The sequence below is a fragment of the Dipodomys ordii genome, unplaced genomic scaffold (assembly GCF_000151885.1).
Source record: "Dipodomys ordii isolate 6190 unplaced genomic scaffold, Dord_2.0 Scaffold100, whole genome shotgun sequence".
NCBI classification, from domain to species: Eukaryota; Metazoa; Chordata; class Mammalia; order Rodentia; family Heteromyidae; genus Dipodomys; species Dipodomys ordii.
In genome coordinates, this window is record NW_012267316.1 from 7429244 (window position 1) to 7454362 (window position 25119).

General features: G+C 46.3%; 2 protein-coding genes and 1 pseudogene across 2 annotated transcripts in view; 1 reads left to right on the forward strand and 2 right to left on the reverse strand.

Moving 5' to 3' along the window:
- The window catches only part of Impa2 (inositol(myo)-1(or 4)-monophosphatase 2), a 33985-nt gene extending 31006 nt beyond the window's left edge, over positions 1 to 2979 (reverse strand). Inside the window, exon 1 of the mRNA XM_013027155.1 lies at positions 2694 to 2979. Within this exon, the coding sequence (XP_012882609.1) occupies positions 2694 to 2789 (96 nt within the window). The 5' untranslated portion in view covers positions 2790 to 2979. The remainder of the gene's footprint in view (positions 1 to 2693) is intronic.
- A 761-nt stretch (positions 2980 to 3740) lies between these two features.
- Mppe1 (metallophosphoesterase 1) overlaps positions 3741 to 25119 on the forward strand; it is a 37535-nt gene continuing 16156 nt past the window's right edge. The window contains exon 1 of the mRNA XM_013027196.1: positions 3741 to 3811. The gene's annotated coding sequence lies outside the window, so the exon portion shown is untranslated. The remainder of the gene's footprint in view (positions 3812 to 25119) is intronic.
- LOC105993788 lies at positions 17626 to 23438 on the reverse strand (annotated as a pseudogene).

A 25119-nucleotide genomic window follows, 5' to 3' on the forward strand; every position in this document is an offset into this window, starting at 1 on the left:
TCTGGGCCTGGGTGCTGTCCCTCAGCTCTTCAGCTCAAGGCCAGCGCTCTACCACTTGAGCTACAGCGCCACTTCCGGTTTTCTGGTGGTTTATTGGAGCTAGGAGTCTCACGGTCTCTCCTGCCCTGGCTGTCTTTGAACCGCAATCCTCAGATCTCAGCCTCCTGAGTAGTTAGGATTACAGGCGTGAGCCACCAGCGCCCGGCTTAATTCTGTACTTTCTTAAACAGGGCCCTCTAAGTAGTGTAAACTCCATGTCCAAAGAAGCCTGTTGTTAGCTCTCTCCTGGAAAGCTAACAAGCACAGAGGGACTTCCTTCCCACCACATTTGTTCTTCACAAACCACAAGTCCATGACACTGCTTTTTGTGCTTGCAGTGGTGTATGGGGTGGGGGTGTGGCCCACCAGCCAGGCAGGAGGCTCTTGCTGAGTGGCTGAGACTGAAAGTGCAGGGAAAGATGCCTATAGAAGGTGAAGGGAAGGGGAGTGGAGGAAGGAAAGGCCATGCAGGCCAGGACCTAAGGCAACACCTTAGGGCAGAGAAACACATAAAGAGTGGGGCAAAGGTGACAGCAGGTGATGTTGAGTACCTGGACAGAACCACTGTCTAAGAACACAGGAGCACTTAGCATGCAGAAGGCTCTCCATCTGGCCCCACATACACCTTTTAGGGCACAGAACCCAGACTCATCGACCTCAGTAGTCCACAATAAGATAACAAAGTGTTGAACATTGGGCACAGGTGTGTGTGAGAGTGTGTGTGTTATTTTTAACCATGGTAACTGGTGCCAAATATGCCTTTCACTAAGGAGCACTCACAAAAAGACCCCTGCTCCATCTTTCTCCTCCCTTGGTGGGCTAAGGCGGTTTACTCCAGTCAGCACCCAATTACTGCAGAACATCATTCAGATGTTCTGCTCCCACTACACAGGTTCTGATGACCTTGTGTGCCTTCTGTCTATCCCAGCGGCAGAGTGCTGGGCCATTCCCTTACCCAATGCCAGGCAGGCAGGAAGCAGCATAATGACCAAGAGAGAGCCTAGAGGCCCAGGCTTCCTGACCAGACTTCTAATGGCAGAATCTCTATTTCATGTTATTTTATTTTTAAAAAAGCTTTTTTGTTTTTGTTGGCAAGTTGCAAAAATATAAATGATCTCTTAGGTGAAAAGCATAACAATCTTAAGAACTATGCCTGTGATACTGCAAGATCTATGTGAGCAATTGAATTAAAAAATGTTTAAGCCTTCTGTTGCTTTAAAGATCCTAAGTTGAAAACCACAGAAGCCCATAAGTTCACACACCAAGCTTTACAAAGCTTTGTCTGAATTCTAAACTGGCTTCTCTTCAAAGCCTCAGGGAAGAAAAGTTTTACAGTGGAATCTTAAAGTTCATAAATATCCTGATGATGTCCTCTCTGGAAGGAAAGGGAGGAAGCAAGGGAAGGAGGACAGCCTGGTCTCAGAGATCAGTGGGCCTGACTTCCAGGAACGAGGTTTGCCTTGAGCTAAAAGCTCATCAACAGTGCAGGGATTAGGGTCCTTTCTCTACAGGATGGGTAAAGTCTCACTTTTTTCTTTTTTGGCAGTACTATGGATGGGATCCAGGGCCTAGTGCCTGGTAAACACAAGCTATATCCCACTGAGCTACATCCTCAGACTTGTTCCAACACTTTTTAATGTATGTATGCATTTTTTAGAGTACTTTCAGACAGATGTGAGGGGAAAAATAAAGCTGTTTGGATATAGACCAATCTGCTCACACCCAAGGCACCAAAAAGTCTGTCCCCTAGTCACCAAAGCATACAACAGAGCAAGCCTTTGCCTCCTCAGGCCAAGCCAGCCCTGAATTATTCCTAAGAGAGCCACAAATCTATCCTGAACCATCTTATTGAGCCACACTGCTCATTACCTTATCAGTTTTGGTGCATTCACTGTGAGTCAGGCACTGTTGAAGGAATAGAGGAAAAGGCAGAGAAAGGAGCGGAGCTGCACTCCATTTTTAACCCCCAGTCGTCGCTGGTTTTCTTTAGCTCCTGCTGCTGTTTCCATCCTTCTGCTGCCTAACAAGTTCCTCCCGAACCCTGAGTCTGTGCCAATCGTTGCGTGGAACCACTTTCAGGCTCTAAGTTCAGGCAAGTTTGGATCCTGAGGCAAGACCATCGATCCACCACCACCCTGCCAGATCTCCACGCGCCTCGGGCTCAAGAGTCCCCGGTGGCCCATCTGCTTGGTCGATGCAAAAGTCCTTAAACACACAATCAAGCTGCGGAATTCCCGCCTAGGAGGGCGTTTTAGGTTCTAACTGACTCTCCGAAACGCCAAGGTCAAGGAAACAGCGGTCAGCCATCTGCCGGAGGAGCAGGGGCCGCGCGCGCGGCGTCCTTTCCCCCGGAGGCTGCGCCTGCCCCTCCGCGGCACAAGCCCGGTGTTCACCTTCTTCCACTGCCGGGGAAGAGAGAGGCTAAAGAAACAAATGCGCCCTGGAAGCAACACGAGCCCTCTCCAAAGCTCCGCAGGCGCCCACGTGCAGCCCGACAGCGCCCACCGAGGACCCCGCTGGGGAGGCGCGCCCGCGCCCCGGGGACCCCGCTCCCGGACACGGACTTCAGAGTGGGTAGGACACGGCCCGTGCCCCCCGCGGGGCTTCCCTCACCCGCCCTCCGGGGCCTGCCCGCCCGCGGCCACGGCGCTCACCTGTCCGGCTCGCAGCGCCAGCTGCACCGCCGCCTCGAAGCACTCTTCCCAGGGGCCCCCCGCGGGCACCGCCTGGTCCTCCACGCCGGGCTTCATCGCAACTTCGCAGGGCCCCGCCACTTCCAGACCTCGGCAGCGGGGCTTGTGCAGGACCGGGGTCGCCAAGACTCGAGGCTCAACACGCCCTTCTCCAGTTCCCGCCAAGCCGCGCCCCCACCGCCGCACGTCCCACCGACGAAGGCAGGAAGGGCGGTAGGAGAGAGCCACCGCGCGGGCAGCCGCGAGCTCCAAGCCCCGCCCCGCTCTCAGTCCCGCCTCCTACCACGCACCAAGCCTGGACTCCGCCCCACTCCCGGCCCCGCCCCCTACCGCGCGCCAACCGGTTCGCTCCTGGCCCCGCCCTTCGCCGGCCTCAGCCACGCCCCCTACCGTGCACCCAGCCCTCTCCCGCTCCTGGCCCCACCCAACCCCGAGCTCAGCCCGGTTCCTAAATGCCAGAGCTTCCACTTCTCCCTCTCCGCCCCGCCCACCGCTGAGCCTGTCTCCGCCCTGTCCCCGCCCTATCAGGTTTAGTTCCCGCCCCAACTCTCTGCTCCACTGGGACCTGGCTCCGCCCCAACAAGTAGCAGCCGACCCATTCCGAGGGCGCGGGGCTTGCAAGCAATTGGCCGGGAGGGGCTGGAGTCCCGTGGCTGCCTGCTACCGGGGTGACGGTGCACGGGGCCGCAACCACCCCGGGGCATCACTGGGTATGTCGGGAGCTCCTCCAACCGCTGATCCCCCACGTGCTAGTCTGTGGCAGCAGGTCTGGCCCCTGGGTGTGAGAGTCGCTTTTTCTTTGTCGGTGATGGGGCCTGAACTCTGGGCCTAGGCGCTATCCCTCAGCTCTTCAGCTCAAGGCTAGTGCTCTAGCACTTGAACCACAGCTCCACTTCTGGCTTTTTCTTCTTATATGGTGCTGAGGAATCGAACCCAGAGCCTCATGCATGCAATAGGCAAGCGCTCTACCACTGAGCCAACTTCTCAGAGAGTCGCTTTTGATCAGCGGAAAGCTGCTGGATTGACCCTGCCCCTTGGGGCGCTGGGCGCTCAAGACCTGCGGAGCGCCCAGAACCAAGGTATCCTGGGGGTGGGGGTGGGGAGTGGAGAGCAGCTTGCAGCAGTGTGGGAATGCAAACAAGTTTTCACTCCAACTAAAACCCAAGCCTAATGATGACGGTAGTCACTGAGTTTTATAAACTGTTTAAATTCAAAACTCAAACTTTGTGAACAGGTTTTGTGTAGTGAGAAATGACCTTCTCAACCTTGGGCTCCTCTAAATAGTAAACACCTGGCCTTGAGAAAAACATAAATACCAGGCATTTCCTGAACAGGACTGCAGGGTGGCCAGGAGTTTAACTTCCTAAATTCCCCTGCCTACCCCTTTCATAAAAGCTGCTGATCCACACAAGATTAGTTTGGAGAGCTACTTCTCAATGTGGGAGGACAATGGGAGTTTGTGAAGGAACCTTGATGGACTTTTTTCTACCTAACCTAACGACAGAAATGATTCTTTTCCGTTTTTGTCTGAACTTTCTGCGTTCAAACACCTTGTGCAGCAACATTAACTGTCCAGATGTATGAGACAAAATGACAGCAGGAGAAAATAGAAAGGAGATCTGGTGACAGGGTTAGGAATCCTATGACGCAAGAAAAGGAAACGAAATATTTCTTCCAATATTTCCGCTGGCCAGTTAGGGCAGCTGATAGCACTCTCCTCCATCTTCTTTTGCTCAGGCTAGTGCTCTACTACTTGAACCACAGCTCCACTTCTGGCTTGTTGGTAGTTTATTGGAGATAAGGCTCTCGTGAACTTTTTTACCCAGGCTGGCTTTGAATCATAATCCTCAGATCTCAGCCTTCTGAGTAACTAAGCTTACTGGCATGAACCACCTGAACCCAACTTCTTTTTAGCTTTATTTTTACATATACAATATATCCTTCCTATGTGTTCCATGTAGCTAGGACTACAGGTATGCACCACCAAATCTAGTTTATTTGTTGAGATGGGAGGGTCTCCCAAAATTTTGCCTAGACTAATCTCAAACCATAATCTCTGCCTCAGTAGGGATTGCAGGTGTGAGCCATTGCACCTGGCCTGTCTGATCATTGCTTTTTTCTTTTTCTTTTTCAGTACTGGGGTTTGAACTAACTCAAAGCCTTGTACACTCTGTCATTTGAGCCATGCTTTCAGCCCTTTCATCTGACCATCCTTAACTTCATGTATGGAAAATTAATTCATTTGCTGAAGTCTTAATCGAAAGTGACTGATTTTGAAATAGAGGTAATTATGTTAAATTAGGACCTTTAGGAAATAGGGAATTTGCATACAGAGCAAGGCCATCTGCAAACCAAATACAGTCTTCAGAAGAAGCTAGCCTTTCCCACCCCTCAGCCTTGCATATCCCAACTCTAGAATTTCAAGAAAAAGCATTTCTGTTGTTTAAGCTATCCAGACTGTGGTACTCTGCTCTAACTGCTCCAGCTGGCTGATACTTGAAAACGAAGGAGGTATCCTGGCGGCCTACAGTACAGGTTATAAGGAAGTCTCCACTGAAGAACTTCATGAGAGCCAGGTGCTGGTGGCTCACGCCTGTTATCCTAGCTACTCAGGAGGCTGAACTCTGAGGATTAAGGTTCAAAACCAGCCCAGGCAAGAAAGACCTTGAGACTCTTATCTCCAATAAACCACTAGAAAACCAGAAGTGGCACTGTGGCTCAAGCAGTAGAGCACTTGTCTTGAGCTGAAGAACTGAGGGATAGCACCAAGCCCAGAGTTCAAGCCCCACAACTGACAAAAAAAAAAAAACACTTCACATAAGAAAACAGGGAGGACAAAGTTCTGTGGTGCTCTGCATGCATGCGCACACACAGTCCATAAACTCTGAGTCACTTATGCAGTAATCAGTCAGCAAAAGCCATAACTTTGTACTAAAGTTAAACAGATTGATTTAGGTGTCAGTCAATACTACACCCAGACCTATGACAATGTACAATTGTAGTAGTCTTTATGAAGCTCTATCCCAGCAGAGTTGCCTGGGGGGGAAAATGTAGGTTATTTCATTTTTCATTTATCTCCTGTAGAAAGTTAGAAGTGTTCTTTTCTTTAGGAAAAATCTCCCAAGGCTTTTTGTTTTGTGTTTTTGTACCTGTCCTGGGGCTTAAACTCAGGATGTGTCTCTGAGCTTCCCCCCTCCCCCTCCCCACTCAAGGCTAGTACTTTTGAATCACAGCTCTACTTCCAGATTGTTTTTGGTAATTGGAGATGAACGTTTCCTGCCTGGGCTGGCTTCTACCTGCATCCTCAGATCTCAGCTTCCTGAGTAACTAGGATTACAAATGTGAGCCACCATTGCCTGGTTTGACTGTGGCTCTTTGAGGCTCTTCTGTGGACTCAAGGGTGGCAGTCTCTGCCAGTGTCTTCTCACACTTCTAACTAAACCTTCCAGTCTCGTGGAAATATGTGGCTTCTGTCCCCCATAACACTGATCCTCTAACCCTAGGTCCACTCTCTTAACCAAACTATGCATATCTGCCAAGTGCAAAGAGGCTAAGTCCCTGTTCCCAAGGGATTCCAAATCAGAAGCAAGATGTAAATGGGGGCAAGGGGGTGTATTTCTTAGGGTTATAACGTGTACCTAGTATTTGGGTGGTCCTGGGTTCCATTCCCAGCACTGAAACGAAACAAAAGCAAAAAACAAAACTGAGTGTAAATGAATATTTGAAACTCAATGTACCTCATGTAATGATAGGACTTTTGTTTACAACAGAGATGCGGAAAGATAGATCCAACTCTCAGGAAGACTGGAATGCTGGGGAAGACAGCCCAGAGGTAGTAAGGACAGAGCAGATTACAAATACAAAGGTGAACAACCCAGGTGCTGGCGGTTCATGCTTGTAATCCTAGTTACTCAGGAGGCTGAGATTTGAGGATCACAGATTGAAGCTAGCCCAGTCAGGAAAGTCCCTGAGATTCTTGTCTCCAATTAGCTATGAAAAAGCAGGAAGTGGAGCTGTGGATTAAGTGGTACAGCACTAGCCTTCAGCTAAAAAGCTCAGGGACAGTGTACAGGCACTGAGTTCAAGCCCCAGGACTAGCACCAAAGAAAGAATGGTGAGCAAGGGGATTCCAGGCCTTGGAATTCCTCCTAGGATGAGGCCTAGCCAGAGGACAGAAGCAGATCCAGATATTGAAATGTTTCCGATTTTTGGATTTTCAGATTAGAGATGCTCAATCTATAAGCCATTCCAATTCAGAAAGAGCCTGATATTGTAATCAAGGCCAAAGACACATTCGTACTTATTCCTAGACCACATGCTGGGCCACAATCGGACAAAAGGTGGCCTCTGTGTGATAGCCAGTGGGAGAGGTGGGGGGGCGGGGAGCAAGACTCACAGGCCCGCGGGGAAGACTCCAGGCAGATCCTGGCCTCAAGGTTGGCCAGGGACCCTTGTCAGTCCTGGGAAAGGGGTGGGACAGGAAGGACCCTAGAGAAGCAAGTCTGTCTGTAGCGGAAGGTACACAGCCCACTGCCGGGCCGCGGAGAAGAGCTGGGCCAGCTGGGCAGCCCCTTCCAGGTCTTGGGCGGTCTCTTTCCTATCCAGGCTGCAGAGAGACCCTGAGACTGTCCCAGAGGTCTGGAGGCACTCTCTCCGCCGCGCGTCTAGGCTTGCAGTTTGGTGTCTGGCGGCCAGGCCTGTACCGCAGCGTCGGTTTTGGGTATTTCTAGGAGGAGAGATTTTTAAAGTAACCTGGGTTACGAGTGAGGGACCTTACAAGCGTTAAGCGCCTGGTCAAATTCAAGCAGGAGCAAAGAGTAACCGGTCAAATCGTCCCCAGCGGAGGCGCTCTACGCTGGTAATTACGGTCTCTTCCGCATCACCACTTCCCCAGTAATTACGGTCCCGCCCGCTGTACCACGACACCCACAGCACGCCTCTACACAAGCCATTACGGTCCCGCCCGCAGTGCTCCCTCCCGGTGGGCGGGGCCGCCGAAGTAGGGTAAAGGTCGCGCGCGGGAAACCCGACCCGCGGCGGGGTCCGGCGGGGGACGCGTGCGCCCCGGGGGTCTTCATTTTAGGGTAGGGAGAGAAATGAGGGTGATCTCTTTTCCCCGCGAGCGACGCTTCCCTTCGCAGCCCTTGGTTAGGGAGGTCGAGGCCCCGCGCCCAGCCTCCTTTCCCCTTCCCCCCCCATGCTCCCCCCTCCCTACCTGCTCCCCCCTCCCTACCACTCCTCTCCTTTCCCCCTCCTCCCCCCTGGCTGGGTCTGGCGTCTCTCCCCCCCCCCCCCCCCCCGAGCGCCCCCCCCCCCCACCGAGGGCAGAGATCACTAGGCCCAGGCCTGGCTGCTCAGCCCCACCTCAGGGTTCCCTAGTTGGCTCTGTGTGTGTGTGTGTGTGTGTGTGTGTGTGTGTGTGTATTTAATTGGAGATGAGTCTCGTGGACTTTACTGTCTAGGCTGGCAGTAAAGATTCTCAGGTTTTAACCTCCTGAGCAGCTTGGATGTCTTCCCTTTTCTTGCCTTTGAATTTCACAAGAACATCTTCCAGCTAACAAGCTATGGTCTACACCCCGCCCTCCTCCTTTTTCTGCCTTTACTATTCTCTTCCCCAGTTCCAGAGGCTCCTGAACTGGTCCAAGAAGGAGTTCTGGAAGGAGTAGGAACAGGCCTTCAGCCTGAGCTAGAAGGGCCTTGAACCCCGCCTTCCAGTTTGTTTCTCCAAATGTCACCTTACCAAATCTGCTTTGCCCGGGCAGTGCAGTCTGTTCCCGCTCCTGGAGTGGAGTCTCCTTGGTCATTTTTCCAACACTCGCAGATCAACAGGTCCAGAATGCTGGCCTGTTGTCCAAACTTATATGATACTTGAGTAGTTTGAAACATTTCCCATTGTTTCTCCACTGAGGAGGGAAAACTCTCTGATACTTCTTAACTTTAGTCCTTTTGTCCATATTTTTAGTCATTTAGTTAAAAGCTACACCTCGTTAGTTATTGCTTGTAACATTGTCCAAAAAGAAATGTACTTACTACCTGACTTTGTTGTTGTTGTTGGTTATGGGTCCCTCTGCTCTTCAGCTCAAGGCCCTACACTTGAGCCACAGCACCACTTCCGGTTTTCTGAGTGGCTTATTGGAAATAAAGGTCTCAAGGACTTTTCCTGCCCCAGCTGGCTTTGAACTGTGGATCCTCAGATCTCAGCCTCTTGAGTGGCTAGGATTACAGGTGTGAGCCACCGGCTTCAGGCTTACTACCTTGACTTATATAATTGCAAACCCTCTGTACCTCACCTTTAGAACAACAAAAATTTGTTTATATAATACTTTCTATTGGAATAGCTGGTGTGATTTCTCTCTCACTGGACTCTAATCATACAATCACTAGTGTTTTGTATCTAGCTTCCATTGGCTTATGTTAGACTCAACCATGTTCTTTCATGTAACTGCTGTTCATTATTTTTCCTGGCTGTATTGCACTCCACTGTGTGTGCATATTCATTTATTTATCTAGCTACTACTTGTAGGCTGTTACATACAATGCTGCTACTAACATTGGTGCCTATGAATTTTGAGGTATATATGTATACACTTAAATTTATAGTCTAAATGGAATTCTGTGCCATAGAGCTCATGCCCATTTAGCTCTATTAGCTCATGCCATGTGGTTTTCCAGAAAGTCCCACCAGCAGTCTGACTAGAATGCTATCCCCTACATCTTAGCCAGTAACTGGCATGCCAGACTTTACAATTTTAGCTATTCCATTATATGAGTATGTGGAAAGTTATATATTTAGTTTCCCCTAAAAACTTTATTTAAATTTCACAGTTTTTATGATTTTTTTCTGTGGTCGTTTAAACTCAACATTTTAACATTGCTTGTCTTGCTTGCTCTGCGGATACTCTACCACTTGAGCCATACTTCCAGTCCTGCTTGTTGCTGGCTATTTTGGAGTTGAACTTGCTCTGACTGTTCTGTTTGGGTTGGTCTTGAACCATAATCCTTCAGATCTCAGCTTCCTGAGTAGCTAGGATTATAGGATATAGTGAACCGCTGGTGCCTGGTTGGATTCTATTCCTCATGGCTAAATAATACTCTACTGTATATACCACACTTTGTTATGGTGGGTGTGTTTGTGTGTGTGTGTGGGCACATTTGTGTGCACATGTGTGCACACCAATCCTAGAGCTTGCACTCAGGGCCTGAGCACTCGCCCTGAGCTCTTTTACTCAAGGCTAGTGTTCTGTCACTTGAGCCACACCTCCACTTCTGGTGGTTTATTGGAAGAAGTGTCTTATGGGCTTTCCTGCCTGAAGAGACTTTGAATTTCAACCTTCAGATCTCAGTCTCCTGAATACCTAGGATGAGCCACCAGGACCGGGCTGTCCCTGAACTTTTGTGTTCAAGGCTAGCAGTCTACCACGTGAGCCACAGTTCCATTTCTACCTCTTTTTGTGGTTACCTGGAGAAAAGAGACTCATGGACTTTCCTTCCCAGGCTGGCTTCAAAGAGTGATCCTTAGGTCTTAGCCTCCTGAGTAGTTAGAATTGCAGGCATGAGCCACCAATACCTGGCTATGATTTTTGTTTTTAAATTTAATTTTATTGTAAAGATGCTGTATAGAGGGGTTACAGTTACATGAGAAAGGCAATGAGTACATTTCTTGTCGAGGATTGTTACCCCCTCCCTTGTTGTTCTACTATCCCTTCCCTTCACCCCCTCATTCCTCCCCCCCCCAAAGCTGTAAAGTTCATTTCCAATATACTGTCTTGTGGGTATCATTGTTGCAATGAGTCATCCTTTGTCGTTGTTTCAGCGTTCTGTTATTCCCATTCCCTCCCCAAATTAGACAACTATATATACAAGATGCAGGGTGCCAAAATCAAGTACAGTGACAACAAGGGATACACCATAGGGGGAAGAACATACAAAGGAAACAAAAAAAAATCACATAGTACATTAAAAACAACAACAATGAAGAAAGACCTTTGTGTCCATATCTTGGAGTTAATTTCACTTAGCATTATCTTATTTGGTCATATATACAAAGCTTTTGAGCTTTCCTGCTCATCTGATAAAATTATCCTAGATGTATACTAATTATTGCAAATGAGGGAAACCATGGGACCTATATGTCTTTAAATCTGGCTTACTTCACTTAATAGGATTTTTTCCAAGTCTTGCCATTTCCTCACAAATGGGGCAGTGTCCTTCTTTCTGAGGGAAGCATAGCATTCCATGCTATGTTTTTATATGACTGTCATTTAAATTACAAGTTTATATATATATATATATATATATATATATTGCAGGAGTACAAATACTTCACAAAGTTCAAAACACTTAAGAAGTTTAACTTAAAATGATAAAACACAGAAGTACCAGATTCTTATTTTAAAATAAAATCAACAGTTACCTTCCATAACTCTGGTCCTACATCATTTTTGTCATTAAACAAAACTTAAATTTCAGAATCAAAAAGAACAACAATAACATAAAAAGCTATTGGCAAACATGTTCTTCCTTTGGTTCAAGTCCTACTTTAATTATTTTCTGAATTTTACATTTGAATCTGTTAGGAATGAGTATAAGGGTGTGCTTTTTTAATACATGATTAATACATATGAGAACTGGACTTTCTTCCTTATTAAAAAGAAGAAAATTGCTGGCTTGGTGCCAGTGGCTCATGCCTGTAATCCTAGCTACTCAGAAGGCTGAGATCTGAGGATCATGGTTCAAAGTCAGCCTGGGCAGGAAAGTCCATGAGACTCTTATCTCCAATAAACTACTCAAAAAATGGGAAGTGGCGCTGTGGCTCAGGTGGTAGGTGCTAGCCTTGAGGTGAAGAGCTGAGGGACAGTGCCAGGCCCAGAATTCAAGCCTAACAACCAACAGAAGAAGAAGAAGAAGAAGGAGGAGATCGAGAAGGAGAAGAAGAAAATTGCTGGGTGCTGAGAGAAGCCAAGTGAGAGGGTGAGGCACATGCATACACACATACATACAAGATATATGAGTTTATTATTTTACATGTCCACATATGCATAAAGTACCTTGATCAGAATCATCCCCTCCATCACCCTTCCTTACCCCTTCCCTCTTTCAGCCAATGTCAGCAAGCTTCATTGTTCTATTTTTACAAGTGTACATCAAGCATTTCAGCCGTGTTCACCTTCCTTCAACCAATCTGTTTGCCTTTTGCCTCCCACTAGTACCCACCCCCTTCCCAGAAAGGGCTGTTTCCATTTCTGTCCTTGATTTTTCCCCCAAGTGTATGCTAATTTGTTCAGAAAGTTTCAGTGTGATGTTTGTTTATTTGGTGCTGATCCTAGGACTTGAACTCATGCTGGGGTGCTATCCTTGAGCTTTGTTGCTCAAAGCTAATACTCTACCATTTGAGCCATAGCTCTATCTCCAGCTTTTTGGGTGCTTAATTGGAGATAAGAGTTTCACAGACTTTCTTGCCTGGCCTGGAATTGAACAACAATCTTCAGATCTCAGCCTCCTGATTAGCTAGGATTACAGGTGTGAGCCATCAGTGCCTGGTTATAAGTCTATTTTTTAGGTTTAGCATGTACAAATAAGAAAAAACATGCAAGCCTTTGTCCTCTGAATCTAGCTTACTTCCCTTGACATGATGATCTCCAGTTCAACTGTCTTTCTGAAAATGTCATAATTTCATTTTTTAAGGCTGAATAATACTCCATTATCCATATAATGTATAATAATATACATTAATACTCAGTTATGTATATGTACTATATTTTCTTGACTCATTCATCAGTTGTAGGGCATTTGGGCTGTTTTATATCTTGGCTGTTATAGTGTTGCAGTGCACATGGGTGTGCAGGTGCCTCTGTGGCGTCCTGACTGACATTCTTTTGGGTATATGCCCAAGAGTGAGGGGCATTACTGGATTATTATTTTAAGTGTTAGGGATCATGCCAGGAATGTAGCTGAGCTACATTCTCAATTCTGCAACTTATCTACCAGATAAGTTGGGTATGAGTGAGCTCACAACTATAATCTTAACCACTCAGGGGGCTGAGATCTGAATGATCACAACTCAAACAAAGCCAGTCCAGGCAGAAAAGTCCAATTAACCACCAAAAAGATGGAAGTGTGATATGGTTCAAGTAGTAAAGCACTAGCCTTGAGTTAAAAAAAACTGGTAAGAATATGAGGCTCTGAGTTCAAATGTCAGTATTGGCACACACACACACATACCCATAACATACAAATATGAATAGACAATATTATGGATGATGTTAATGTTTTTAGATTTTACAGGTGGTATAAGAAGTGAATTAATAGTTTTTTTTCAAATTCTTTATTGTGATTAAGTGATCACATTATTTCCAAAATTTCACAGTATTGTGGGATAGTGATGCTTAGTTAAAGTCACAAACACATTCTAACTTTCATGGGGCAAATTCTGTATCATGGTCTATAACATTTATGAGTTCTATGAGCTTTGCAATACAATTGTGTAAATTAAGAGCTTATAGATTGTATCTTCCCTAATTTGTATCTCCTGGAATCTTGCTGAAAGAATTCTTTCCTAACCAGTGCTTAGGGTCCCGTTGTCAAGGGAGGGAGGAATCATTTTGATACTAAACAGATGGCACTGTTGGGGAGTCGGGTGGCAGCATAAGGCAGCTTGCGCTACCTGGTGGTGATATTATGGATTTTCATCATTCTGCTGTCAGATCTTCCCCACCACCCAGGTCCACAACCTGCTTGCTCTTTGTGCTGAACTGGACTGCTGGACTGTTGATCTTCTTGGCCTGAGATTGCGTGGACCCCAGTCTCGCTGTCAGCTCTGCTACCATTAAGGGTCTGGTGCATTACTTTCTTTTTTTTTTTTTTCGTTTTGGGCTGGTAGCAGGCCTGGAGTTCAGGGCCTGGGCGCTGCCCTGAGTCCTGTGGTTGAATCATAAGGCAGGAGCCTGGAGGGCCATGCTTTGTGCTGGCCCAGGTTACACATGTGCAAGACCAGACTGTGCTTCTGGGCTTCACAGGAGTTCAAGCTAATTAGTGTAAAACACCTTTTTAAATTTTTTTTTGGTCATGGGACTTGAACTCTGGGGCCTGGGCGCTGTCCCTCAGCTTTTCAGCTCAAGGCTTGTGCTCTACCACCTGAGCCACAGCTCCACTTCCCGTTTTCTGAGTGGTTTATTGGAGGTAAGAGTCTCATGGACTTTCTTGGCTGGGCTGGCTTTGAATGGTGATCTTCAGACCTCAGCCTTCTGAGTAGCTAGGATTACAGGCGTGAGCCACCAGCGCCTGGCTAAATTTAAACATCTTGTTTTGTTTTGTTTTTTGTCGGTCATGGGGCTTGAACTCTGGGCTTGGGGGCTGTCCCTGCGCTCTTCAGCTCAAGGCGAGCCCTCTACCGCTTGAGCACCACTTCCAGTTTTCTGGTGGTTTATTGGAGATAAGAGTCTCATGGACTTTGCTGCCTGGACTGGCTTTGAACCATGATCCTCATATCTCAGCCTCCTGAGGAGCTAGGATTACAGGTGTGAGCCACCGGTGCCCAGCTAGTATTAGATATCTTGATGGAAGACACAAAATATTCTTCTTTGTCTTATCTTCCTTTAATAAAATTATTAAAACATCTTTAAGTATTTTCAACGGAGACTGCTCTGTCTTGAGAAGAAATTATCCAAATTTCCTCGAAAGCCTTTTTTTATTCTTTTTTCATTCCCCACCTCTTTTACTTAGGGATTGAACTCATGGCTTCTGGCTTCATGAGCTATAGCTCTTAAACTCTGCATCCCAAACTCCTTTGTTTTCTGTTTGTTTCTTTTTGGTGCCCATTTTTGAGGCTTGAACTCAGGCCCTAGGTGCTGTCCCTTAGCTTTTGTGCTCAAGGCTAGTGCTCTACCACTTGAACCACAACTCTACTTCCAGCTCTTTGATGGTGATTAATTGGAGATAAGAATCTCACAGACTTTTCTGCCCAGATGGCTTTGAACTTTGATCCTCAGACCTCAACCTCCTGAGTAGCTAAGCTTACAGGCATGAGCCAACAATGCCCACTTTGTTTCGGAGATAGCTTCTTGCAAACTTTGCCTAGACTGATCTTGAACTCTCACTATCTTCCTGCCTCTGCCTCCAGAGAATTTGGGACTACAGGTATGTACTAGTACATCTGGCTATTCCAGCTTATCTTCCAAAATGAGGCTCAAGGGTTGCAATGTCCAATTGTGTTCATCTTTTTGGTTTGTTTTGTGAAGGTGTAAACAATCCAAGACCAAAATCCACCAGGTAAATTTAATTGCAATTACCATAACAAATTAAACAAACTAAAATTTTAAATAAAAAAGAACACTAAAAATGTTTTTCAATAGGCTGGTGGCAGGGATGGCTTAGTGGTAGAGGAGATACTTAGTGTGTGAAAGGCTCTGAGCTCAGTTCTCAGTACCTCCTCCCCACACCCTCCAAAAGAGACTAGCATTAGGTTTATTCTTGTACTTTCTATTGTGGAAGACATCCTCTCCAAAGCCAAAGTCCCTGACAGCCCCCCAGGCCATGGATTCCCTTCTCAATATAGAGAGAGATGGCCATAAAGAAGTCCTCTTGGCAGGATATGGCATGCCTTGTCTCCCTACCCTCTCTTTTCCTTCCTTCCTTCCTTCTTCCCTCCCTCATCCCTTCCTCCCCCTCCTCCATCTGCATTGGATGACATGTTGGGCAGAGTGATGCCCACATTCAGTTAGAGTTTACACTTTCTTTTTTCCTTTTATGTGGGCTTGAACTCAGCTCCTGGGTTCTATCCTTGAGGGTTTTTTTTTTTTTTTGAGTCACAACTCCATTTTCTGGCTTTTGTTGATAGCTAATTGGAAATAAACTCTTGGGACTTTCTTTTCCAGACTGATTTTGAACCTTGATGTTCAGATCTCAGACTCCTAAATAGCTAGAATTACAGGTATGAGCAGAGTTCACACTTTGGAAGTACATGTTTTCAGTGAAACTCATTATTTTTGGCTTTGATATTTGTGAATTTGCCTGGATATCCCCCAGTACTTGTAAAACTTTTGAGGTAATTCATAAACACTCAACAAATGACAAAAGATTTGAGTTTATTACCATGTATGTCCCCAGGTGAGGCTGAACAGTGTCTCATTTCCTGTGAACACACATCCCTTTTATAATCTGTTTACTGCCCAGATTTTCCATGCCTTTGTGCTTTTGAGGGTATTTGTTTTATTTATTCACTTATTTATTTATGTTTTGTATGAACTCAGGTTCTCATACTTTCCCTTAGCTTTTTTCTTTCCTCCAAGGGGGTACTCTAGCCAAATCCTACTTGTAATCCTAGATATTCAGGAGGCTGAGATTTGAGAATTAAGGTTCAAAGCCAGTGAGCCATCAAAGTCCATGAGACTTTTCTTTTTTCTTTTTTTGTCAGTTGTAGAGCTTGAACTCTGGGTCTGGGCACTATCCCTCAGCTCTTTAGCTCAAGGCTAGTGCTCTACCACTTGGGCCACAGTGCCAGTTCTGGTTTTCTGAGTGGTTTATTGAACATAAGAGTCTCACGGCCTTTCCTGCCCGGGCTGACTTTGAACCATGGATCCTCATATTTCAGCTTCCTTAGTAGCTAAGATTACAGGTATGAGCCACCAGCACCTGGCTGAGACTTTTATTTTCAATTAACCACCTAAAAACCAGAAGTAGCACTGTGGAAAAGTTAAGGGACAGTGCTCAGGTTCCTGAGTTCAAATCCCAATGTTGGCACATAAACAAAACAAAGCAAAAAACAAACTCTTGGAATTGATATTTAGAACAAATCTTAACAAACACCAGGCACATTTCTCTGACTTATTTAGTTTTCCTCCCATTGTAAAGAAGCAGAGTCCCAAGCTCTCAGTAAGTGTTAGCCCAGAAACCTCCTCCCTCATGGCTTAACATGCTCTTTCCCTAGGCAACACTAGGCCCATGTAGTAAAGGCAGCGAATGATTAGTCCCTACCCCTTTTCCCTGAGAGAGCACCCCTTTGGAATAGCTATGACCATATAAGGCCAGATCAGCTGGGCAGTGGCTCATGCCTGTAATCCTAGCTACTGAGGAGGCTGAGATCTTATCATGGTTCTAAGCCACCTGGGCAGAAAAGTCTGAGAGACTCTTATCTCCAATAAACCACTAGAAAACTGGAAGTGGTGCTGTGGCTCAAGCGGTAGAGCCCTTGCCTTGAGCTGAAGAGCTCAGGGACAGCGTCCAAGCCCAGAATTCAAGTCCCATGACTGGCCATAAAAAAAAAAAGGGCAGCAAGATCCTCCAAATCCTGGAGGTTATAAAAGGTCACTTGAGACAATAGTCAGCACATCTCACCTAGTGAGATGGGGTCTTGCAGGTCCCTTTACTGGCATAAACTTATCCTTTGTTCTTTGTACCTGGATGTCCATGTAGTTTTCTGGCAGAGTCTAATTTACTCTAACAGGAAGGTTAATGCAGTGTCATGTAGCTAGCTAGTACTTCTATTTAGCCCTTTCAATTCTTAAGTCCACTCTAGAAGTTCTAATAATATCCAAGTTGTATTGCTTTAGTGGCTTTATTTTTGCTAATGAAATCATTCTGTGGACTGATAATGTAGAACTTTGCATCCAAGCACTGGTGGCAGATGCCTGTAATCCTATTCAGGAGGCTGAGATCTGAGGATTGAGGTTCAAAGCTACCCAGCTAGAAAAGCCCAGGACATGCTAATTTCCAATTAACCAGCAAAAAGCTGAAAGTGGAGCTGTGGCTCAAGTGCTAGAGCACCAGCCTTGAAAGGAAAAAGCTAAGGGATAGCATCCAGGTCTTGCGCTCAGCTCCAGAGCCAGTGTGTATACCCAGGCACAAAAAATTAGAAAAGATATAATATGAAAAATAATATAAAAGTCTTCTTCCTGCTTCAATAGCACTTGGTCTTATTCCACAATTCTAAGAGGAAAAGGATCCTGTTTGGGGTTAAAAATATTAGTAGCAGCTCCCTCCTCCATTTTTTAGATTTCAGCAATAGTTGTACAGGTCAAGTCATGACCTTCCACAGCTTTGCTATGTCTTCCTCAGACTCTAGATGGCTAGGGATTGAACCCAGGGCTCAGGTATGCTAGGCAAACACACTACACTTGATTTGTATCCCCAGCCCTGGGAGAAAAAAATCTGGATTTGTGATTAGACCTAATGGATTAGATTGTGCCCCCAGGATAATCCGGTATAATCCCTTCATCTCAGGGGCCCTTGCCTTAATCACATTCTAAAGTCCTTTTTGCCATAAAAGGCAGCAGAGCATGTTCATAGGGTCAGGGGCCGAAATGAGGACATCTTTTGGGGCTGTTATTCTACCACAGAGCCAATGTAACTCCTTTACTCCTTTGCATCATTATTGGTAGACTGTGTGTGTATATGTGTATACATATATATATATATATATATATATATATGTGTGTGTGTGTGTATACACACACACACACACACACACAGTCTGTAATAGAGCTTAAACTCAGGGCCTGGGCACTGTCCCTTGGCTTTTTTTGCTCAAGACTAGTACTCGGGGCTGGGAAGGTGGCTCAGTGGTAGAGCCCTTGCCTTGCAGGCATGAGGCCCTGGATTTGATTCCTCAGCACCACATAAGCAAAAATAAAAAAGCCGGAAGTGACGCTGTGGCTCAAGTGGTAGAGTGCTAGCCTTGAGCTGGAGCTGAGGGACAGCGCCCAGGCCCAGAGTTCAGACTCCATGACTGGACCCCCCCCAAAAAAAAAAAAGACTAACACTCTACTACTTGAGTCACAGTTCCATTTCTGGCTTTTTGTTTGTTTGGTCTGTCCTGGGCATTGAACTCTGGGCCTGAGCGTTGTCCCTCAGCTCTTCAGCTCAAGGCTAGCGCTCTACCACTTGAGCTACAGGGCCACTTCCGGTTTCCTGGTGGTTTATTGGAAATAAGAGTCTCACGGACTTTCCTGCCTGGGCTGGCTTTGAACCATGATCCTCAGATCTCAGCCTCCTCAGTAGCTAGGATTACAGGCATGAGCCACAGGCATCCGGACATTTCTGGCTTTTTGACGGTTAATTGGAGATAATAGTCTCATAAACTTTCTTGCCTGGGTTCTCCATTTTCTGAGCTGCTAGAATTATAGGCACGAGCCATCAGCACCTGATTTGGCTTCTGTATTCTTTTTTTTATTTTTATTTTTTTTTGTGAACATACTGTACAGAGGGGTTACAATTACATGGGCAGGATAATGTGTACATTTCTTATCAAGCATTGCAGCCTCCTCCTTTGTTTACCCTTCACATCCTTTCCCAGCCTCCCCCCCATCTTCCCCCCCTCCCCCCTCCCCCGCCCCACCCCAACGTTGTAAAGCTCGTTTTCGACATGACATTCTGTATTCTTTTTATTGTATTTTTTGGAAGTCCTCAGGCTTGAACTTGAGGTCTGAGTTGTCCCTGAGTTTCTTTTGCTCATGGCTAACACTCTACCACTTGAGCCACAACTCTACTTCCAGCTTTTTTGGTAGTTTATTGGAGATAAGAGTCTCTTGCAGAAGTGGGGCTGTGGCTCAGAGTAGTTAGAGCAATAGCTTTGAGCACAAAAAGCTCAGGGACAGCACCCAGACCCTGAGTTCAAGCACCATGACTGACCAAAAACAAACAAACAAGACAGCCGGGCGCTGGTGGCTCACATCTGTAATCCTAGCTACTCAGGAGGCTGAGATCTGAGGATGGTGGTTCAAAGCCAGCCCGGGCAGGAGAGACTGTGAGACTCCTATCTCCAATAAACCACCAGAAAACCTGAAGTGGTGCTGTGGCTCAAGTGGTAGAGCGCTTGCCTTGAGCTGAAGAGCTGAGGGACAGCGTCCAGACCCAGAGTTCAAGCCCCACGACCAACCAAAAAACAAAACAAAACAAAAAAAAACAAAACAAGACAAAGCTGAGCACTGGTGGCTCACGCCTAGCGCTCTACTGCTTTGAGCCACAGCTCCACTTCCAGTTTTCTGGTGGTTAATTGGAGATAAGAATCTCACAGACTACCCTGCCTGGGCTGGCTTTGAACTGCAATCCTCAGATCTCAGGGAGTGAGTCATGGAGCCTGGCTACTGTTCTGTTTTGTTTGTGGGTTTTTGTTTTACTATTTTTATCCGTATTTCCTCTTTATGTTGCCTAAATTATCTCCCACTGCCAGCAATGGTTAACTAAAAGTCACTGCCACACAATTACTTAGGTCTCCTACTATCTGTATACTTCTCAAATTAATACTATGTACTCTTTTGAAGAAGGTCAGTGACCAGCTCTACAGACCATGGTGATAAGGATTTTCTGAAATAACTTGGCCAACCTAAGACTGGATAGAGTGCCATGTGTGATCAATAGAGTTGCATACTGCTGCATTTAAACTCGAGTTAAGTTTGGTTGTTTTAAGTTGTTGTTGTTACCTATCCCCCACCCCCACCCTGGGTTGTGGGGCTTGAATTCTAGGCCTAGGCACTGTCCCTCAGCTCTTCAGCTCAAGGCTAGTACTCTACCACTTGAGCCATAGTGCCACTTCTGGTTTTCTGAGTGGTTTATTGGAGATAAGAGTCTCACAGATTTTCCTGCCTGGGCTGGCTTTGAATGGTAATCCTCAGATCTCAGCCTCCTGAGTAGCTAGGATTTCAGGTGTAAGCCACCAGCGCCTGGCTGCTTTTATGTTTTTGCAGTAGCTAAGTGTATGAAATTCCCTCCTGAAAATACTAAACACAAAGATGACAGTTAATATTTCGCCCCTCAAGTACATCCTGTCACAAAACTAGACCTCAAATGACAAACTTAAGAGGAGGCAAAAAGTCATAGCAACAACATGCGTACATAGCTTAAACATAGTAGTTACATATAAACCAAAAGAACAGTTGAATTAAATCTCTTGAAGATTGCTCACCTGTCTTTGGAGATAGTGTAACTTCATAGAATGATTTCTTTGCAAAACTACCTGTTTCTAAGAATTACCTAATGATAGTTCACCAACTCCTCAACATCTTCTTTTTTGGTCAGTTGTGGGGCTTAAACTCTGGGCTTGGGCGCTGTCCCTGAGCTCTTTAGCTCAAGATGAGTGCTCCACCGATTGAGCCACAATGCCACTTCTGGTTTTCTAGTAGTGTAATGGAGAAAAGAGTCTCACAGAGTTTCCTGCCCGGGCTGGCAGATCTCAGCCTTCTCTAGCTAGGATTACAGGCATGAGCCACCAGCACCCGGCTCCTCAACATCTTTTGAGTCTTCAGAAACAGGAATGCTTCAATGATATTTGATTCTTCCTCGTGATGTTGGAATATGGGATCTGTTAGTGTTGTCAAAGGCAAGAAAGAGTCAGTATCAGTGAGATCAGATGCTTGGATAAAGACATGAGGTGAACGAACAATAATTATTGTTTAATCATCACTTGTTTGATAACTTTGTTCTACTATGGTAGGAGACTAAATCCTTAGTAACATAAGAACTGGCTAACTCAGTGGATGATTCTTCTTGTTTAAGGTCAGTGATAGAGATTTCTTCTTTTGTTCTGACCATACTACTATTTATCAATTCTGTGCTATTTTGGTTACTGAATTTGGATACATGAATCATTAAATGGTAGCCGTATTGTCATCTTAGGCTGATGAATTTCAACTGGGAAATTGTCTGTGTCTAGTGCATCTGGAGGTTCATGAAAATCAGATGACTGAGTATCACCAACAGTTTGGTTTGGGGTATGGAAGAAGTGATGTCCTCTGTAGCAACAGTCTGAATGATGACTCTTGGTGTGTGATGGTACACTGTGACATTGTCACTTGTGTTCAACAGATGTTCTAGGGATAAAGCATGGATAATGAATGATCTGTTCAGGAGAAGCAGGAGCAGCAGCAGTCAGGGTTACTATGGGAGTAGCAGTCAGAGTTAGGGGAAGGCTTTGACTTGAGCTTGTTTGAAGTAGGTAGAGTGCTGGTGGGCTGCAAATGGAAAGATGGAAGAATGTTAAATGTCTGTAGTGTTCCACTGTTTAATGTTACTGTTACTAGGTTAATGGTAGAAGCAGGAGAGTCTGTTGAAGAGACATGGATAATCTGGACTGGAATCTGCAATGCTGTCACAGGACTTGGTGATATGGCTGAATTACCTGACTCTGATCTGCACATATTGTACACTGGAATTGGAATTACTGTTTGGAACTCCAGATCCTGATTTATTCTTCAAAAAGCACTGGATGTTGGTTTTTTATTGTTGTTGTTCTCATGTAATTGTTTAAGACCTTTATTAAGACAGGGACTGAAACATCCTTATAGTTTGCCATTTGCTTTTTGATGTCCAGGATTTACTTCAAAGCCATTGTGGTGAATGGATCGTGCTCTATCCCTCAGCTAATAGATCCCAGTTTATGTCATTTTCATCAGCTACATCAAGGTCTGCTATCCTAAGGTTGGGATTGATTTCAACTTCCTTGTCTATTCAGTATCCCTACTCTGTTTCCAGGTCAGGTAGTTGAACATTGCTCTACTGAGTGGGTACCCACTCGTTCAGCCACAGCTGCCCAAGACACTCCTTGTGTGACTAAGTCACCTGGCTCAGTACTTGTTTATTTATGAAGCCCTCTGCAAGTCTCTTTCCTTCATCTTCTGTCCATTTCCCCATGTTGCTAGTATCCTTCATCAGTCTGCACTGACCTTTGACAGACGATGAGCTGCTTCCTAGTGCTGCCTCTGTTGTTGCCTAATCATTGCTATGCTTATTCAGAACTCCTTGAGCACTCTTCTATAAACTGTAAATGAAGGCTGGTTCAGGCCCCATGCTTTAGATATCTTTTTTTTTTTTTTTTTGCCAGTTGTGGGGCCTGACCTCTGGGCCTGGGCACTGTCCCTCAGCTCTTCAGCACTCCACTTCCGGCTTTTTCTACTTATGTGGTGCTGAGGAATCGAACTGAGGGCCTCATGCATGCAAGGCAAGCACTCTACCACTGGGCCACCTTCCCAGCCTTGTAGAAATCTTTTGTCCTTTAACATCTCAAAGATGATTCCGGCAGCACCTGTCATTTCATATGCGTTTAGATAGTATTTTATATTGCTCATCAAGATATCAATTTCTTCTTTGGTCCACGTCCCCTGCTTCCATTTATGTCCTCTGTTAGAGAATTCTTATCTCCTTTAGTTGTAAACCATGCCTGGCTAAATGCTGATACTTCCTTATTACTCAAGGCAGTCAGTTCATCTAGTCGTTCATTCTGTAAAATCTGACTCCTTGTCACAGTGGTTTTAATCATGGTCATTTCAAAACTCTGATCTTTTTTTTTTTTTCCGGTCGTGGGGCCTGAACTCTAGGCCTGGGTGCTGTCCCTCAGCTCTTCAGCTCAAGGCTAGCACTCTACCACTTGAGCCACAGTGCCACTTCCGGCTTTTTTCTTTTTGCTTATGTGGTGCTGAGGAATCGAACCCAGGGCCTCATACATGCAAGGCAAGCGCTCTACCACTGAGCCATCTTCCCAGCCCTCTGATCATTTTCTGAAACTGGGAGTGCAACAGGTGATATGCAAGGAGTAGATTCATCAATACTCTGATCATCCTCAGTGGACAAACAAAGCCTCTTCTGAGGAGTTCAGTACTGTCCTCTGAGTATTTCATCAGCATTCTGAGGGCAATGAAGAATGAGTTTCCCTTCTGTGCCAAAGCCACAGATTTCAGTGTCTTCAGTTACCGTGTCAGAATCTCCTTCAACTGTGTTCATACTCAAATCTAGACAATAGTCCTTCCTAAGTCACCTTCCCCTAGAGGGCAGCATCACTTTCATGTTATTCAGACTGTTTCTCCCAAAGTCCTGTCTGTCCAACAGTCAGGAAATGAGAGCTTTCACTCTGGTGTGGTTCCTTTGTATTCCTTGGTGTATGTAAGACTACAATTTTACATTGTCCTTTTAACAGTCCATTGACATTCCTGTTTTAGTTCTGGGCACTTTGGAAGAATCAGGATAGAGGCTCCAAAAAATACCAAGATAGAGAAAGCAACCATAGACAAGAGTGGTTGCAGCTGCAGAGCAGATTACAATGTAAATAAAAACAACGACGACCATTTACACCATTCTTTCTGTATGTCAGGCATTTTTCCAATTTGGCATCTGAGTAAATTAACACGCAAAGATTTACAAACATGTACCTGAAATGGCTGTTTGGAGAGGATATATGGATAGGTTAGTTGCTGTCCTGCTTGGGTCGTAAGATTGTGGTGGCAGCATAGGTATTCAATAAAGACTGAAACACGAGATGTTTTTCAATAATACAAGAATTCACAATAATCTTCCAATAAGTATTAACCTCCCATACATCAAGCAGGCATAGGCTGTAACAGTATGTGGCTCTGGGGATCTCTCTTCGAAGGGATCATGTAGGTACGACAATGGAGTCTGGCAGAAGTCCGGTGAAGCTACAGTAAGAGGCTCGAGTGGGAAACTTGGAGCCTAGGAGGACCAAAGTGAGACTGAAGCATCCTCAGGAAGAGCTTTGTGGGTCTTACCCAAGCCATTTTACAGCGATAGCTCAATCACATATCAAAGCCACCACCTAGCCGCCTTCAGGGTTGGCTCACAGCACGTCCAAACCACTCGTACCATCTGAGGTTGGCTAGTCAGCGATGCACGCCGCATTCTGTTGCTATGGAAGCTGGGAGGGGTGGGGGGAGCTTGCAGAGCCTCGAAGGGGTCTTTGGGCCATCCAGTCCTTAGGCCATCTGGTCCCCGCGCGGGGTGTGCGGGCTCTGGTGGGGTCAGCAAGCCCCCTGGACGGGCTGTTGGTAAGCTTCCCCTGCTTTGCGGACTTGCACTACACCGGGGACCGTGACTAGGTCGTGTCAGTTACGTCGTGCCAAGTTACTTCTCTAACTGGTGATGTCTGCTGTTTATTTTCAGGCTTCTTCTGAGGACTGTTTAATAGTAGGTGCGCGAGCCCTTGGAAACGTTGACTCCGTTGTGGGAGTCTAGCAATCACATTCCCACAAAAAGAAAGAAAAATGAATCCTCAGCTGGAGACTCTGCGGATCTCCTCTGGGCACCTCGCCTTTCGGGCCTTGGTGGAATACCCTGGCGGGCTGGGAGACCGGGAGGCACGTCCCGAAGGCCGGCGCGCCCGGGGAGCGCCCGGGAACCGCGCGGAAGGAGGCCGGAAGCGCCTCGGCGCCGCGGCACTGGCCGCTTCCGGTGCCTCACACCGCGGGCTGCGCTCAGGCTCCGCGCTTCGGCCGCTGAGGGCATCGCGGCGCCGCCTTGGAGCCAGCTGCAGCCCCTTGTAGGGTGCCCCGTGGCTTTTCTCTTCACGGCCCCCCCGGCCTCTCGCGCTTCCTTCCCGCGCGCCCTCCCGTTGGCGGCGGCTTCCCGGGCGAGCCCGCCGAGCGCTGGACGCGCGGACGGAGCGGCGGGG